The 16,095-nt window shown below is 39.3% G+C and overlaps 1 protein-coding gene across 1 annotated transcript in view; it reads right to left on the bottom strand.

Annotated features, from left to right (window-relative positions):
* The window catches only part of LOC109470404 (FYVE and coiled-coil domain-containing protein 1-like), a 43,425-nt gene that overhangs the window by 13,075 nt on the left and 14,255 nt on the right, over positions 1–16,095 (bottom strand). The window contains exons 4-12 of the mRNA XM_019769342.1: positions 10,227–10,339; positions 9,622–9,728; positions 8,699–8,842; positions 7,781–7,865; positions 6,948–7,034; positions 5,956–6,192; positions 2,466–5,369; positions 2,009–2,132; positions 499–659 (exon numbers count right to left, since the gene is read on the bottom strand). Coding sequence (XP_019624901.1) covers positions 499–659; positions 2,009–2,132; positions 2,466–5,369; positions 5,956–6,192; positions 6,948–7,034; positions 7,781–7,865; positions 8,699–8,842; positions 9,622–9,728; positions 10,227–10,339 — 3,962 coding nt within the window. The remainder of the gene's footprint in view (positions 1–498; positions 660–2,008; positions 2,133–2,465; positions 5,370–5,955; positions 6,193–6,947; positions 7,035–7,780; positions 7,866–8,698; positions 8,843–9,621; positions 9,729–10,226; positions 10,340–16,095) is intronic.

Here is a 16,095-nt window from a genome sequence, read left to right as displayed (position 1 = left end):
ATCAATCCTTAGCAGAACGTAGAAGATTGGCAAGACTGGGAATGCTGTCCAAAATCAGCCAAGGACTAGTACAGTGTCTCATCATACATTTGCAGTTGAGAGACAGTACAGGAAAGCCCCAATATCCTATAATTTTATAGATGTTTTACCAAACTGTTGAAATTGCTTTTGGAAGAACTGAAATGAACACCATTTAATTTTGTTGTGGGAAATGAGTTTACTTAATACTATTTTTCATATATTGTTTATTTACCCTTGTTATTGTTATTGTTGTTGTTATTATAATTATAATATTATCACTATGATTTTATTTGTTATGGAGGAGGACAAGAATAAGCCCTGAGGCTTTTTTCCTCCTCCAGCACATTCATTCTGTTTAGGTTAATTATTTTCATTCGTTTTTTATATATTTACTTCAGATCTGTATAGTTTTTGTTTTATATGTATGTGCAGATAAAAATAAACAAAAAATAAACAAAAACAATAAACAAAACCGACCTTGAGCACCCCCTGGTGCTGCATGGTGTCGTAGCTGATCTGGAACTTGAGTGAGGAAACCTCCTGTTCCAGGGTGGACTGGGATGTCCTCAGCTCGTCTTTAGTCCTCTCCAACTCAGCTTCCAACTTCTGCTTCTGACTGGTCACCTCCTCAAGGCTCACTACAGGAAAACACAACCATTATTATCTCAAATTGTACTCTCCAAAGCAATGAACAAAATAAACTCTTAAACACAACCTCCGAATTCTACCCTAAGTTTCACACAATAAAAATACAAATGAAAACTATTCTCGTCTTAACATCCGAAAACCTAAAAATTACATAAAAAGTGGGATCTTTTGTCTTCCTCTGTCTTCGAAAAAGAAGTCAAACCCAGTAGTTTTTTTTTTTTAGAAGTTATCAGTAAGTTCTCTGCACCTATAACCTGCACTGGCCCATGTTCTGGTAAAATTTGTCTGGTGTAAGTAATTTTCAATGTTGCCTGCACCAGTGTTATGCAGATAAAAGTATTTTGAGGCCTGAATGGGAACATTTTCTAGCAATTTCAGAATAATTCCTTCCCAATCTTTATCACAAATTTTGTCCAGCCTATTCAGCTAAAAAAAATCCAATATTTTGTATGTCATTGGTCTTTATTGTCATAATAAATTTCTAATTTTGCTCAGAGCCTGCATACTTTTCTGTAGGAAAATGTTTTAAAGTATTTATGATGTAATATAATGTAAGGTTGGTTTCCCTTACCGACATTCATCGGATGCCAATCATTGTTAGCTTGCAAAAACCAAAACCATAAGAAGGATATCAGATAAAACAAGGGGGGGGGGAGTTTTTTAAAATCCATGTCTTGCATTGAAGTTTAAACATATTAAAGATATTGCTACATGCTTTTAAGATTGTGAAAAGTTCAACATCAATACATCAATGCTTGAGCTTTTGATTAAATGAGGAACAGCCATAGCATCACTGTTGTCTATGCCTGAACTAAAACACTGAAACCATGCATATATTATGCTTCGTGCACTGCGCTACTATATATAACAACTTACCTTCAACTAGTAGTCATGCTACTGGTCTGACTTACTTTCCTTGCAGAATTGTCTGCAACATTGTGCTACCTTTAAGTTATAACATTCGTTTTATTACTTCTGTACTTCTCGCTTTTGAACATGCATCAAAGGGGGCCTCACGCAGCATGCCCTTTTTCGTAAGGCGTAATCAGGCCTTTTTAGTCTTCGTAATCTGTAGGCAACCTCCCCCAAAATCAACGTAATTCGTAATAGAACATTACCTACAAAGTGTAAAGTCGCAATAAGCTCTGAGACTTTTACGTAATTAGTAATTGGCAGCAAAAATTTTGTGTAATTCATAATCACTTCCCCCCATGCAGGCCCTCATCAAACTCTACTAAACTTCAGGGAGAAGAACATGTTTTGGTTGCCTAAAAGTACAAAATTAATACTATGTTTTTTTTAGTTTTGAGAGATAAAACAAATTGTGTGTTGTCCTCACCTTGCAAGCTGGTTGCTTTCTTTTCAAGACTCTCTTTCTCCTCTGTGACTGAAGCTAAATGATTGTCCAGGTCTTTCTTCTCTGTAGCTGCAGCCTCTAACTTCTCCAGGCATTCTGAACTGGTCTGTAATATTTTATTTAAAATGAAGAAATAGAAAGATGTTGACTTTAAGCTGCATATTATAGTGGACACCATGTGTAATGCCTACTTACAAAATATGTAATAATTATTATAACAACAATCATTTATGGAATTTCCAGTGAAATTTAAAATTTCCTTGCCAAATTTGATTTAATACCAGTCATTGTTCGTTGCCAAAAACAAGATCCCAAACCAAGCTGAACAGCATTTCTCCCATACAAAATGATAGAAACATCATGGAGGTAGAAAAAAGAGACCTTCTACCTCCATGGAAACATTTTATGACAGTGGAAAAGGTACATGAGAGCCCCCTACCTGAAAAAGCCTTCCCTGCAGCTCATTTCTCTCTGTGACTGCTTCATCCACCATAACCTTGACTTCAGCCAGCTCACTCTCAGCCCTTTCCACCCTTCTCTTCAGGTCTGTTTTCTCCTGATCCACCTTCATCAGTTCTTCTTTAGTTGTCTCCAGCTCGGCAGAAACCTGTTCGTAGTCCTTGTTCAAGTCAGACTTCTCTTCCTTTGTTGATTCGAACTGAGACTGCAGGTGGGTCATCTCTTCTCGCAGAGAAAACATCTTTTCCTCGTGTTCCTGGACCATCTTTTGTTTCCTCTCCTCGTACACTTGTGTTTGTGTCACGTTTTCCTCCTGTAGCCGCCTCATGTCTTCCACCGTGGTCTCCAGTTGTCGTCTGTGCTGCTCCTCCTTTTCCAAATCTTGTCTTACTTGAAGAAGTTCCCCTTCGATGGATCCTTTTTCTTTCCCAACATTTGCTGCTTCCTCTTCCGCCCTTCTTAACTTGTCTTCCAGGTTTCCTACATCCTTCTCCAGTTTAGCCTGGAGAGCATTCGTCTCCTCTTTCAGAGTTAAATGGTGACTTTTAAGTTCTTTTATCTCATCATCCTTTGCTTTTGAATTGCTAGTAAGCTCTGCTATTTCCTTCTCGAGTGATCCCTTTTTACCTTCAATTTCTGCTATCTTTTCTGTCAGCTCTCTGATTTTGGACTCCTTCTTTTCCAGCAGTTTCTCCTTTTCCCCCAACGTGGATCTCAGTCCTAACTCACTGCTTCCGAGCTTTCCTACTGTGGTCTCTAGGTTCTTCAGTTTTTCCTGCAGTTGTTCTACGTTGTTGGTTTTTCCTGTCAGTTGTTGTTTTAAGCCACCCATCTCTCCGACTAGTTTTCCCTTCTCAGTTTCCAGTGTTGTGATTCTTTCCTGTAGTCTTGTTTTCTCCTCCTTTGCTGAACTCTGCCCATCTTCAATCTTCTTCTTCAGCCTTGTGTTGTCTGAATCTTTATCTCTCAGATCCCTCTTAGCCTCTTCCAGGTGTCTTTGCAGCTCGTCTTCCTTGTTCTCCAGCCTGCTAACAGACGTTTTGAGTCCTGCCAGCTCCAGCATGACTGCCCTGGCACCTTCCTGCTCTTCCTTCCATCTCATTTCTAAAGATTTAACCTGGTTCTTCAGCTCAGAACCCTGGGCCTCCTCAGTCCCCAGTTTCATCTCCACGAGCATTCTCTCCTTCTTCTCTTCCTCCACCTTTCTCTTCAACTCCTCCACAGAGTTGGTCAACTCCAGTTTCTTTATCTCTGCAGTCTCCAGTTTTATTCTCCATTCATCCATCTCTTTCTCCAAGTCCTGTACCCTTGCGATATTTTTGGATAATTCCTCCCCGACTCCCCCTTTTTCTTCTATCAAGGATTTGCAGTGTCCTTCTAAGCTGGCAACTTTGTCTCCTAGCTCTTTGCACTTATTCTCCTTTCCATCTAAGTTGTCTTCTGTTGATTTCAGCCTTCGTTCCAGGTCCAGTTTCACACTAGAGTGTTCACCTTCTGCCTTTGAGATCTGGTCACTCAGATCTTTGATCCTCTGTGACAGCTTCTGTTCGTTTCCGCTCATACTTGACCGCATTTCGTCATTTTGCATGTTTAACTCGTCCAACATCCTCTCCATAAGAGACACTTTTTCCTTTCCCTCCTGTACCGTAGACTCTAAATCTCCTACTTTTGTTTTCAGTTCCACTGTCTCTTTCTCTTTCTGATCTACTCTTCTGTGGAGGTCATTTTTCTCTTCCTGCAGTGTGTCTTTTTCTACCTCTAATTCAGATATCTGAATCTGCAGTTGATCAACTGTTTTGTCCAGTTCCTGCTTTTCCTTTTGCAGGATTTGCGATTTACCTGTCATTTCTGTAAGAGACGTTTCCGCTTGCGTTGCTCTGTCTTCTAACTCCTTCCTTGCTGAATCTAAACATTGTATCCTTTCTTGATACTCGGTTCTTTCTCTCTCCAGACTGTCCACTTTCTCTTTACTTTCTCCACTGCTCATTTCTGATGTCTGTGCCTTCAGACGGAGCTCTGCATTTGCCACCTCCATGGCTGCTAGTCTCTTAGAGAACAGGCCTTCCACTGATTCTGCCTTGTGGCTGTACGTTGTGAAGGACCTTTGCACGGACTCAAATTTCTGCTCATAATTCCTAGCAGCCATCTCAAGTTTCCTGGCACTTTCCTCCTCCTTCAGACTCACCATGCTCTTGTACAAGTCTGCTTTTCGCGAGATCTCTTCCGTTTTCTTCTCCTGGTTTTCTGTGACAGCTTGTAGTAGGGCCAGTCTGTCTTGTAGGTGCTTTTCGTTGTTGGACTTTTCTTCGATGATTTTCTGGAGGTTTTCACACTTCTTTTCCAGACTCCCAACCTGCTGTTCCAGGCTACGTCTCATTTCCTTCACGTGTGTGACCACTTTCTCTGTTTTTGCCTTCCTCTCTTCAAGTTGACTCTCAAGACCTGCACACTTCTTTTCCAGCTCTTCCTTCTGTGCCTTCAGTGTGACATTAGCTTCCTCAGTCTCTGTCAGTTTGTTCAGCATTTCATGCACCTTGTTGGCTGATTCGAAATGGCTGGCAGCCTTTTGGTCTTTGTCCTTTGCCATTCCTTCCATTGTTGCTATCAATTCCACATTTTTTGCCTCTAGACTTGCTATTTTCTGCTGCAAACCTTGTAAGCTGCCATCCTTCTGCATGTCAAAAGTCTTCTGGGTCTCCAGTTCTTTCTGTGCTGATTTCAGTTCAATTCTCAGCTCAGAGTTTTCCGTATCTTTGCTCTTTAGTCTCTCCTGTAGCTCTTGTTCTTTCTCTGAGAAGACCTTTTCTCTGCTGTCCTGCTGAGTTCTCAATACTTCAACTCTCTGCTGCAAGTCACTGACAGTGGACTCTGCATCTCTTTTGGCCTACAAACATGGAAAACATCAGTGAATATAGTTTCATCGGGTTGTTAAGTCACCAAATGAAGAGACTCTTTTTATGCAACCAAGTGTTGCTGACATGTGTAAAAAGAGTCTCTTTATTCACAAACATGGAAAAATGAAGAGACTCTTTTAATGCATCTAAGTGTTGGCTGACATGTGCACACTTGGGTGCATGTTAAAAAGAATCTCTTTTATCATGAACATGGAAAACATAATTCAATGAAACCTTTCAGATTTAACATTTATGCTTTATAGTCATGCCTTCAAGAACCAGATTCAAGTTTTCTTTTCTTTCCTTGAACTAGTTATTGTCGAGTGGAATTATTGCCGTCAAGTACAGTATCCTAACTACATGGAGAGAGCTTTAAACTATGCTTACAGCTTAATGTGCTTGCAGAGCTGTTGTGTTACGTTGAAGGGCAGTTATACACGTGGCTATACAAATACAGATGTTTTGTAAGATCTAAAGAGCTTTCAAATTACTTGGTAATACTTATGTCAACATATCAAATTGAATGTTTTTAACTTTTGTTATTGATTCATTGATATTGGACTGTAATCTAGTCACCTTTTCTAGTTGATTTTCCTGTTCTTTCCACATCTTTGTCCTTTCTTGCAGATCCTCCTCTGTTTTCTTCAGAGAAGACTCCAGATCTGAGATCTTTTTCTGCAGTTCTGTCCGGACATTTGACAGCCTGTCCTCAGTGTCGAGGGCCAGCTTGTTAATTTCTTCATTTTCTGCTTCCAAATCTTTGATCTTTTTCCACAGTTCTCTCTCCTTAAGCTCTGATTGGTCGAGCTGCATCTGTGACAAGAACCAATTAAAAAGAAATAAGCCTGTTGGGCAACAGCGGAAGTCAACTAATTTACCACAACCAATAGTTCAGCACCACAGTTAGGGACAACCAATCAGTGCCATGATGAGGACCATGACCCAATCAACTGCTAAGCTACCCAATTAGATGTTGAGCTACCCAATTAGATGTTGAGCTACTCAATCAGCTGCTGAGCTACCTAATCAGCTGCTTAGCTACCCAATCAGCAGCTAAGCTACCCAATCAGCTGCTTAGCTACCCAATCAGCAGCTAAGCTACCCAATCAGCTGCTTAGCTACCCAATCAGCAGCTAAGCTACCCAATCAGCTGCTTAGCTACCCAATCAGCAGCTAAGCTACCCAATCAGCTGCTTAGCTACCCAATCAGCAGCTAAGCTACCCAATCAGCTGCTTAGCTACCCAATCAGCAGCTAAGCTACCCAATCAGCTGCTGAGCTACCCAATCTGCTGCTGAGGTACCAAATCATCTGCTGAGCTACCAAACCATGTGCTGAGCTACCAAACCATCTGCTAATCTACCTAATCATCTGCTGAGCTACCAAATCAGCTGTTGAACTACCCAATCTGCTGCTGAGCTACCTAATCAGCAGCTGAACTACCCAACCAGCAGCTGAACTACCCAATCAGTTTATGAGCTACCCAATCAGCAGCTTAGTACTGTACAGTATCACCCATGAACACAGTAATGTCAATTTATATACTCTTATCTAGAATCTAGCTCTGACCTGCAGCTCTTGATACTTCTCCTCTTCAGACGGTGTGGCAGGCAGAGGCTCCATCATGGGACTGGACACCTCACTCAGGGTGGCAGGCTGGAACAGGACAGGTACACGCTTTTAATAAAAACTCACCAACAAATCTAACAACATGTGCATTTTTTTCATCAGGATACACCGATCTATTTTCTTGGTTCTCTGACATTTTATATTGGTGTTGCCTGTTGGCAAGTGGACATCATAAAATCAGAGGGTTAGGAGGAAAACTTGAATATGACATGAAAAACGAAATTCAATGTATTCCGCACCAATTTATAATAGTGACACTTGTTCACCTTGTTGTTGTATTTACCGGGATGTTGTATAAATTGTGTCATATCGCAATGGGCCCTCGGGCATAAATTTGCAAAATAAATTACTTCTGTTAATAAGAAGACCAGAGTGACTGGTTGAAAGCTCTGCGTGAGAACAATCTACGTCAACTTGGAACAAAACGTTTAACTCTGAACAGGCTTCTCACAAGTTGAAACTTTTGTACTAAGTACAGTATGATAGTAAGACATAACCTCTGACAGGTAGAACGTATTTACTGCGCCTGCGCAAAACCCAGATTTTTCACAGTTTCCGTGGAATTTTTGGTCAATGTTCCATCAGTATTTTGTCTGTTGCAGAAGATATCTTCACCGACACAACAATTGGAAACTACGGAATCCGACGGGATATTAACCTTACAGGCGCAAATACGACCTTATATGAAACATTCTGCCGAAGTGCTATGCACAATACATTACGGGTTTCATGCAGGTGCGGTACGTTCTGCCGACATGTGTGCTACCTCTAACCTGTGAAGAGAAGCTGCCCAGACTGCTCATACTGGGCGTCCTGCTGGGGGGTCTCCAGTACTGACCAGGGGAACCAAACATCTTCCTGATGATGGAAGTAACCAATATCATCACAGGGAAATCTGGTAATTTAAAACCATTTCCAAACACGAACACAGACATTTTCAATCCACTCATTGACAAGTCATACCCCGACTACGCACTTAGGCCAATATATACATTGTACATGTATGTAGTGCCTTACAAAGAAGAGAAATTGTCTTGTAACAGACATAAACGTTTAACTTTTAGTACATCATGTCAATGCTTCATTTACATTCCATATTCTTGTTACAGTTATAGGTTTTTTTAGAATAGAATACACTATCAAAATAATTTATTATGTTGTATTGGTTGCCTTGTCACTGTTGCCATACATGTACATGTACATGGTAGTACCCTTTCTATCTAATGTATCTATATCTATTGCTGGCCTGTTCAGCTGGGACCAAGCAAGTACAGATTTCTCTCCATAGATCCTTACATGTATGTAACATAGCATTTTCTAAACAATCAAAGTCAATGCCTGGCCCAGTGTCTTTGACCAAAGAGTCAGTGAATGTTGAGCAATTAAGTTCACTCATTCATGGTTCAGGATAATGTCTTGTTAAGTCACTATCAAACAAATTCGATGTCATTTTGCAGCTGACAATCTCTGCACATGAATATCTGGTGTAAGGCAGTGGCATACATGTACATGTAGTTTAATCAACAACACAGTAAAAAGATGGCAGTTAGTAGAATATTTCAACCTAAAATTTGGAGGTGTGTCTTTGCTACCTTTCAAAAAGGCGCTGATTGATGAATATTCTACTAACTGTTCATCATTCTATACATGACTGATGAACCTCTTCAACAGGAATAAGATGACTTTCTGACCTGGCAAAAGTTGGCCATGCTGCGTCAAGGTCATGTCCATGAGGTGTAAGGTCAAACTGGATGTCATTCAGGTCATAGAAGTGATTGACAAGGGTAGAGGACGTCCCATGATGCAACAGTACTGACCTAGGGTGGTACCAATCACTATAGTGGAAGAAAAATATTTAGTATATACTATTAGACATTGTCTCTCAGTAAGACATCTGGAGCCACTGAAATTTTATTCAGGACTGTTTTTATCCTAAGGCTAAATAGTTCACATATTAAGAAGGCTAAATAGTTCACATATTAAGAAATGTAAAGTTACATTTACTAGTAACATATCAACATAGAAAGCCTGTCATTCACAGCAAAATCAATAGAGGGCACTTATTTTTTAACCCCACTGAAAACTGACAGGGAACAGTTTGAACACTATAAGTAATTATTATAATTATCAGCTTTAGTATGCTCCCTTTTTTGTTTTTTGTTTTGTTTTGCTCCCCTTGTTACCTACTTGCCCAAATGACACACATATTTCATACATCTGGAACTGGTGATTATGTCACATAATAAGCTAATTCAACATTGTGGGCTTTGGCCAATCAGTGTGCCTGTTCAAATTTTGAATAAAATTCAAATGACAAACAGAAAGAAAGTACAATGTATGACAAAGAGAAACAAATTATGTCATCACCCCGTCAGGGGTGGTATACCCCAGACGGAGGGGCATTTCTGCTTGTCAACCTACATTGTGCTACGATACTGCCATGTACTAATACTAACGGATAGATTATCTGCAGGCTCAGTCTTATTTGCAAGGAAACAACGAAGAGAGCATACTACAGCAAAAAAAGGCATTAAATAGGCTACAATACATTCCATCCATCAATCCATTGAGTTGACATACCCAACAAACGCAGTACCCTTGGGAATGACCTTACCTGGTGACCTTCCCATTGAGCACACACTGCTGCATGGTGTCGGCCAATCGCTGATGGACAAGAGAGTAGCGCAGAAACGCACGGCCTCGACCAAGGTTTGTTTTCACCTAGGGAATCGAAGTAAAATGTCTTACAAATTTATAACTTAAAAGAGGCACAGTATATCTATAGAGATGGTTTACAACAATAATATCTCCCTGACCATTTGCTAAGCTTTAGTCTAACATTTACCTACTGGTTATGTGAAAGAATAATTGAAATAAAAATGATAAAATCCTACTAATTAAAAGATCTTTTGAATATTCTGGACTTGAGACAAAGAGCTTTTTACACAATGGAAAGAGTAAGTACTAAATACAAATTATTACTCTAAAATAAACTGTATTAATTTTATAGTTAGAAGACGCTACGCTCACTCGGTGGTTTATTCGGTGGTTATCGCACCTGACCAGGAATTATCTTACCATACACCTTGGGGTGGGAGATTAACATTTTATTAATTTTTCAGACCAAATGAGTCATTTGTGAAAATAATTTCATGGAAACAATAAAAAGCATTATGGAAGGAGAAAGGAATTAGAATTATGGTGAAGTTAGAGTTTTACCTCATTCTGACTCTTGACATATCTGATGCCGTCGTTCAGCCCTTTGTTTCCTGCCAGACAGTCACAGAAGTAGTTCCAGTAGTCCTTCCTCCCGCCCAGAAAACTCGACTTCTCTGGACAGAACAACGGAATAAAGGGAAATGTTTATCAACTCTGAGACCCAGTAAAAAAACTATACATCTTTTTGATGTGTTTATTTCACAGCATGTGTTTCACTGTTTGCTCATATGGCCATAGATATTTGACCTTGATTTGAACTTGTTACACATGCACCAGGTACATTGTATTTGCAATAAAGTGGCAGGAAGGGGGAGGGGGGATTTGTGACTGTAGATTGACAGGAATGTCAAATTGGGAGTCAAAATGGTGTCCCTGTATGCTGGAAAAGAACGGCATAAACTTAAGGTTTAATATCTCATTTCCTGTCATCACTTTTCAACTATATCATGTCTGTTGAAATATGGAAGCCAGCGTGAAAATAGATAATTTTAATATTAACATAATCAGTAAAATCAGCAAGAAATTTACAATGATACCATATAACGGTAAATAAAAACAAGAAATTCACAACTCTATATACTTCATGTTGGTGTGAAATCTTGTTTATCCTGTGTAACACATAGGGGTCTGTCAATTTGTTCTGTAAAGTTTTGAAATTTTGAACTCAAGACATTTTCTCCCCCTTGACAATGTCTTCATTTTTCTCAAGTTTCTTGTCCTTATGGGGATAACAACAGTTGTAGTGGAATAAACTTCAACTCAAGTCACATGATTCCATGTTTAAAGCACAGCTCTGATTTGCTATAGTGCTCTAACCAATCAAAGCAGCTATATGATAAGGTGCAGACTTTGTTGACTCCTCTGAAAAGAGCTGAGTTATGCACAATGGTAAGTCTGATTTATAGCTATTTATAGCACCTAAATCAATGAAAATTACATGACACAAGAACAAGTTAAACATTTCTTCACGGTAATAAATTAAATCTTTGATAACATGGTAAAATCTAAACAGTCGACAGATTTTCAGTTGATAAGCTAGACATTATAATGGCACTATAACTGTAAACACTGATAAACAAGTCTTTGTACTTCAAGTGATTCTTAACTTTACGACTTTTTTACAATCTACAATCACAGATCAAGATACCACTTTGCATACACCAATATTTCTTAATATGAGATAATCATACAAGGGTAGTTTTGCAAAGTGTAGTGAACATTATGTTGTGTTTTCTTACAGATAAACCCAAACCCAAGCTATCACGTTGCAAATTCAACCCTACACAAACTACAAGAAAAAGTTGCAGGCTGACACTAGTAAGAGTACACTCTTTTATAAACAAATTTTCTCATTTGTGTTAATTGTCCCACCCCTGGCTAGAAAATGGTAGAATCCAGATCACCTGATGTGGTATATAATAAAGTCTGGTGCTCTGCAAATCAGCTGCACTCTGCAACAGGCTCAGACTTAGGAGCACCGACTGTGACTTTTTCTCCTTGTGTTACATTTTTGTACTACAGAGAAGGGCTCACACCTCTAAGGCATCATGCAGAAGTTTCTCTACATCCTCCTGTCACTGGCCATCAGCAGGGCCACTGTTCTGAGGTGAGGAAACTGCAGTTGGATACCCTCCATCATGATTTTGATGGGGGCCTGCATGCTCTTTTCCGTAGAGCGTAATCGGCCGTTTTAATTCCGTGTAGACGGATCGCTCTAATTCTACACACAGCGTAATTGGCGCATTTTGCGTAGAGCATAATTTCCCATTTTCTTTTATGTAAATGCGTTTTAGCTACCCAGAATTTATCGTAAAGCGTAATGGGGAGGCTTCTTGAATTCAGCGTAATATGTAGCCGACTCTCAAAAATTAGCGTAGAGCGTTGTCTGGACCCCCACATGCAGACCATCTTTGATCTTTGTTGCTGTTACAACTTGCTGTTAAGCTACAGTAACTGTACCTTTTGTTAACGTTCCTGTTGCTAAGTCATAAAAAATGATCAAAATTTATCCTTACTATTTACAATTACAGTCAATCCAAGTCTGTGATGCAAAATCAGGGCAAAGAAAAACAAAGACCATGTTTTAATCAAAATTGGTGGGAACAAAATTAGATCTCAATTTTAATTTCCTCACTTAATGAACAGAAGCATGTCCATAACAGAGTTTTCCCAGCTGTTGTATTTTGCTGCCATAGCTGTTAAAGTACAATCAACCACTAAATCTATAAGCTGGGCTATCGGGGCAAAGCGACCGCTTATTCTCGGCCCCCACTTTTTTTCCTTATTGCCATGATTTTTGTATAAGAAGTCTCCTGTAAGCATTACTTGTCTAATGTGACTACTTTTTGTCAGACCCCATTTTTTACGAAGACCACTTGTCTAAGGCGACCACTTTTTGTTGGTCCCTGTTTTTTCTGAAGGTGTATATCATTATAAGCAAGTGCTTTTTGCCCAATACTCAATAAATATATATTGTGAATAAAAATAAAATTCATTTTTTTCCACTAGGGACAGTGACCTTAGCGAAGACTCCTCAGAGGAGCTGCCTGACCCTCCCATGTGGGTGGGGAATGACCTGCACAACCTGCCCCAGCCCATGGTCAGCTCAGAGATGACCTCACGTCTCTACAACATCGAGCAGCAGCTGCAGAACTTCCAAGGTCAGTAGAGGGCAAGAATCCATTCTTTCCTAGAACTATCGCAGAGTGGAACTCACTGTCACCAAGTACAGTACTGTAGAGGCATTGTCATTAGATAGCTTTAAACAATATTTAGAGTAAGATGTTCAAGGGCTGGGTGTAACAAGTCCTTTAGTGTAATGTAGCCAGCTTGCCGTGACGCATGCCTGCGAAGCTGGTGTGTTACGTCAAAGGGTGGTTATACTGGCTATACTGATACAGATAAAGGGCAGGGCTCTATTTTTCTGTCAATTAGATATTAATTAAAGGAACTTTGTGGCATGTAACAGAGGAATTTTAAAACCAATTTGTCAATCTTGATGGACATAATCACGATGGTCAGATTTGGGCCCAAAAGTCCCACTCCGCTACTATGGAGATCGAATCCCCCGAACCCGCGAATCTTGTTCGATATGACGTCATTCGAATAGAGCAGACGTTCGATCTGGGGTTACCCGCGGTCATTTACAGTAAAGCCGCTACAACCGGCTACTTCAAGCCCTTTTTTACTTGGGAACCACGGAACAGGAAAAATCCACCTTTCCACAAATATGAACCGTTTTCAAAACATTACATCTATGCCGTGATTTTATTGTGGATATGTAACATGTAACGAAGCTACTGCCGTCATCGTGGGTGACCTTGAAGGTCAGAATTCTTGTTTACGCTAATTATAAAATCCAGGTCCCCATATCCAAGTGGCACAGCATGCGTGCAAACATGGTATTTTAAACATTCCCAAAAATCGCTCAAATTACCTTATTGAGGGCTTGTTTGGAAGAGGAACGATTTCCGCAGATTTCTGTCTTAGGGATTTTTTAAATATGGCCGCGATTATGAATTATCGGTATTTAAAGTTAAAACACTGCGTTTTTAGCTCTTGTTTTGACTGTAAGTCGAGTTTTAGTTAAAAAATAAAAAATCCTTAGACAGAAAGTTTAAATTTACTGTAATATTTCTAAAAATCCAAAAATCTAACCTTATTTTTAATTTTCAGGGCCTCTTAAAATCAGTTGTTTAGTTCTCGTGAACCCTTTTTGAAATCCGAAATTGATCTCATTTGGAAGCAAATGTACACAAAGTGGAGCAAAGGCAGTGCAAGAATAACATTTGAAGTAAACAAAATCACTTATTACATTTTATTTTGACGAGTATTTACTCTCCAATTACTTTTGTTTATTTTCAAATTTTACCCGTTGCCCCCGGGCCGGCCCGGGACTCCCGCGCGGCCACGTTCGAACACGTTCTGTAACCCGATACCTCCCTAGTAATGCGACTTTAGCCTAGCAACCGACCGCCGTGAATTGACAAAAAATATAAAAACGTCCAAAGAACGACCCCATTTGAATTCTCAACCCCATGATTCACCACTCAAAATGGTATTTTTACAGTTTTGAAAATCCACAATTTGCCACTAGCCCCCCCGTAGGCTGCAAGTGAAAAAAAATAAAAACCATGAAGCCATGAAGTCAACCCAAAATGCTGGGTTAATATTTAAACAATGAATAATATGAACTTCTAATCAAAAACCAATGCATTGATAGATGGAAAAACTGTAACAACTTAAGGAAGAAAAGGACTTTCCTCAACTGTTGGGGGCAAAATATGTGGATTTTTGAGTTGATTCAGAACCAGAATCTTTTTTTTTTTTACAAATCAGAAAAAAATGAAGAGGTGAATCTGCAAACCAATAAATTAAATTGGTGTGGCCTAAGAGTTGTAAAAGTTATTTTACTTTTTTACCACCACCGTTCCCAGGTGCCATGAGTACCCTGCAGAGTGAGCTGACAGCCCTGAGAGACCGTGTGACTGTGGAGAGGGAACAGACAGGTGCCTCCTTCAACAACCTCAAACACCTGCTCAACAACGAGTACATCCAACGCAGGTCTGGTCTGGAGGATGTCAACCTCAGTCTTACCTTCCTCCAGGTGGGGCATAACATTTTTCTTTTTTTTTTTACTAATTATGTTTACCGAAGGAAAACATATTGTTTTGAGTGTTTCCTCTTCTTCTCCAAACCAATAAGGTCAATGACCTGAACCAGATATCTGTCCCCATGGTAATTACTGGCATAATTGGGTTACATCATGTTGCAATTTTATAGCAGGAGGGATTTAGACTACTGTCACCAAAATCATATATGAGTGTGTTTGAGTAAGAATTAACAGAGCAGGCCATTGTATTTACTAAGTATGCGAAGGTATGCATTATGCATTTGTTTTGCAAAATAAAGTTTCCTTAAAGTTTCTAGTTTACTTCAATTTTCACCTCAAAATAAGGCTCATTCAAACCACTCAGACATATGTTTTGGGTTACATGTTTACCTAAGATTTGACAAGTTTAAGGTTGTACCCTAATTTGGGAAGCATTCACAAGGAAGCTTCTTCCATAGTGATGCATTTCTAGGAAAGAAGCTTTCAGCATGGAACTTTCTCCTGAGATGGAGTATGGGGAAAGAGGGGTGATTTCCTTTCGTAGTAAGTGGTAAAATGTGTCCTGACAGTTTAAGTGGGACCACAAGCGAGTGAAGTTCCGTAGAGCATTTTTGCCATGGAAATAACATTAGAGTAACACCAGTTACGTTAAACTTTGTGTTTTTCAGTCTCAGCTTCACCAGACTGAGAACCAGACTGCTCTGATGGACCAGATCAGGCAGGAGCTGTGTCGGGTCACTCCAACTCTGGGTACATTATTTTACATACATTTATAATATATATGATATAATACATAATATAATATATAAATGCATTTATCTTTTTGGTGAAGTTCACAGTGTTTGAAGTTCAAGGTCAAAACTATAATAAAATTATTCTGTTGTACAGTGACTGTAAAAAAACTATTATAATATTACAGTCAAGGTATTTATTTGTTTATTTATTTATTTATTTATTTAAATTGCAAACAATACAGTGCAATACAGTGGAAGCCCTGGCAGCTGAGCTGATGTCGGGCCCCACATTGTGAAATACATACATACATAACACAATAAAGTAACGAATCACATACCCTTCAATCCATAACCTAGGCTAATGCATTGTATACAAAAAAGTAATAATAAATCAGTATGGTAGGAGGCCAGAGGTCATTCAAAATATATAATATATAGACCAAAATAGAACTGTTACAGTATAAAAAGATGTATTTGTGGTGTTATGATTTCACAGTATAAGCAGTCACCATGAAAGCAAAAC

The sequence above is a fragment of the Branchiostoma belcheri genome, unplaced genomic scaffold (genome assembly GCF_001625305.1).
Source record: "Branchiostoma belcheri isolate BF01 breed outbred unplaced genomic scaffold, Haploidv18h27 scaffold223, whole genome shotgun sequence".
Taxonomy (NCBI): Eukaryota; Metazoa; Chordata; class Leptocardii; order Amphioxiformes; family Branchiostomatidae; genus Branchiostoma; species Branchiostoma belcheri.
The sequence above is the reverse complement of the archived record's forward strand: the minus strand, read 5'-3'. Positions and strand labels throughout refer to the sequence as shown.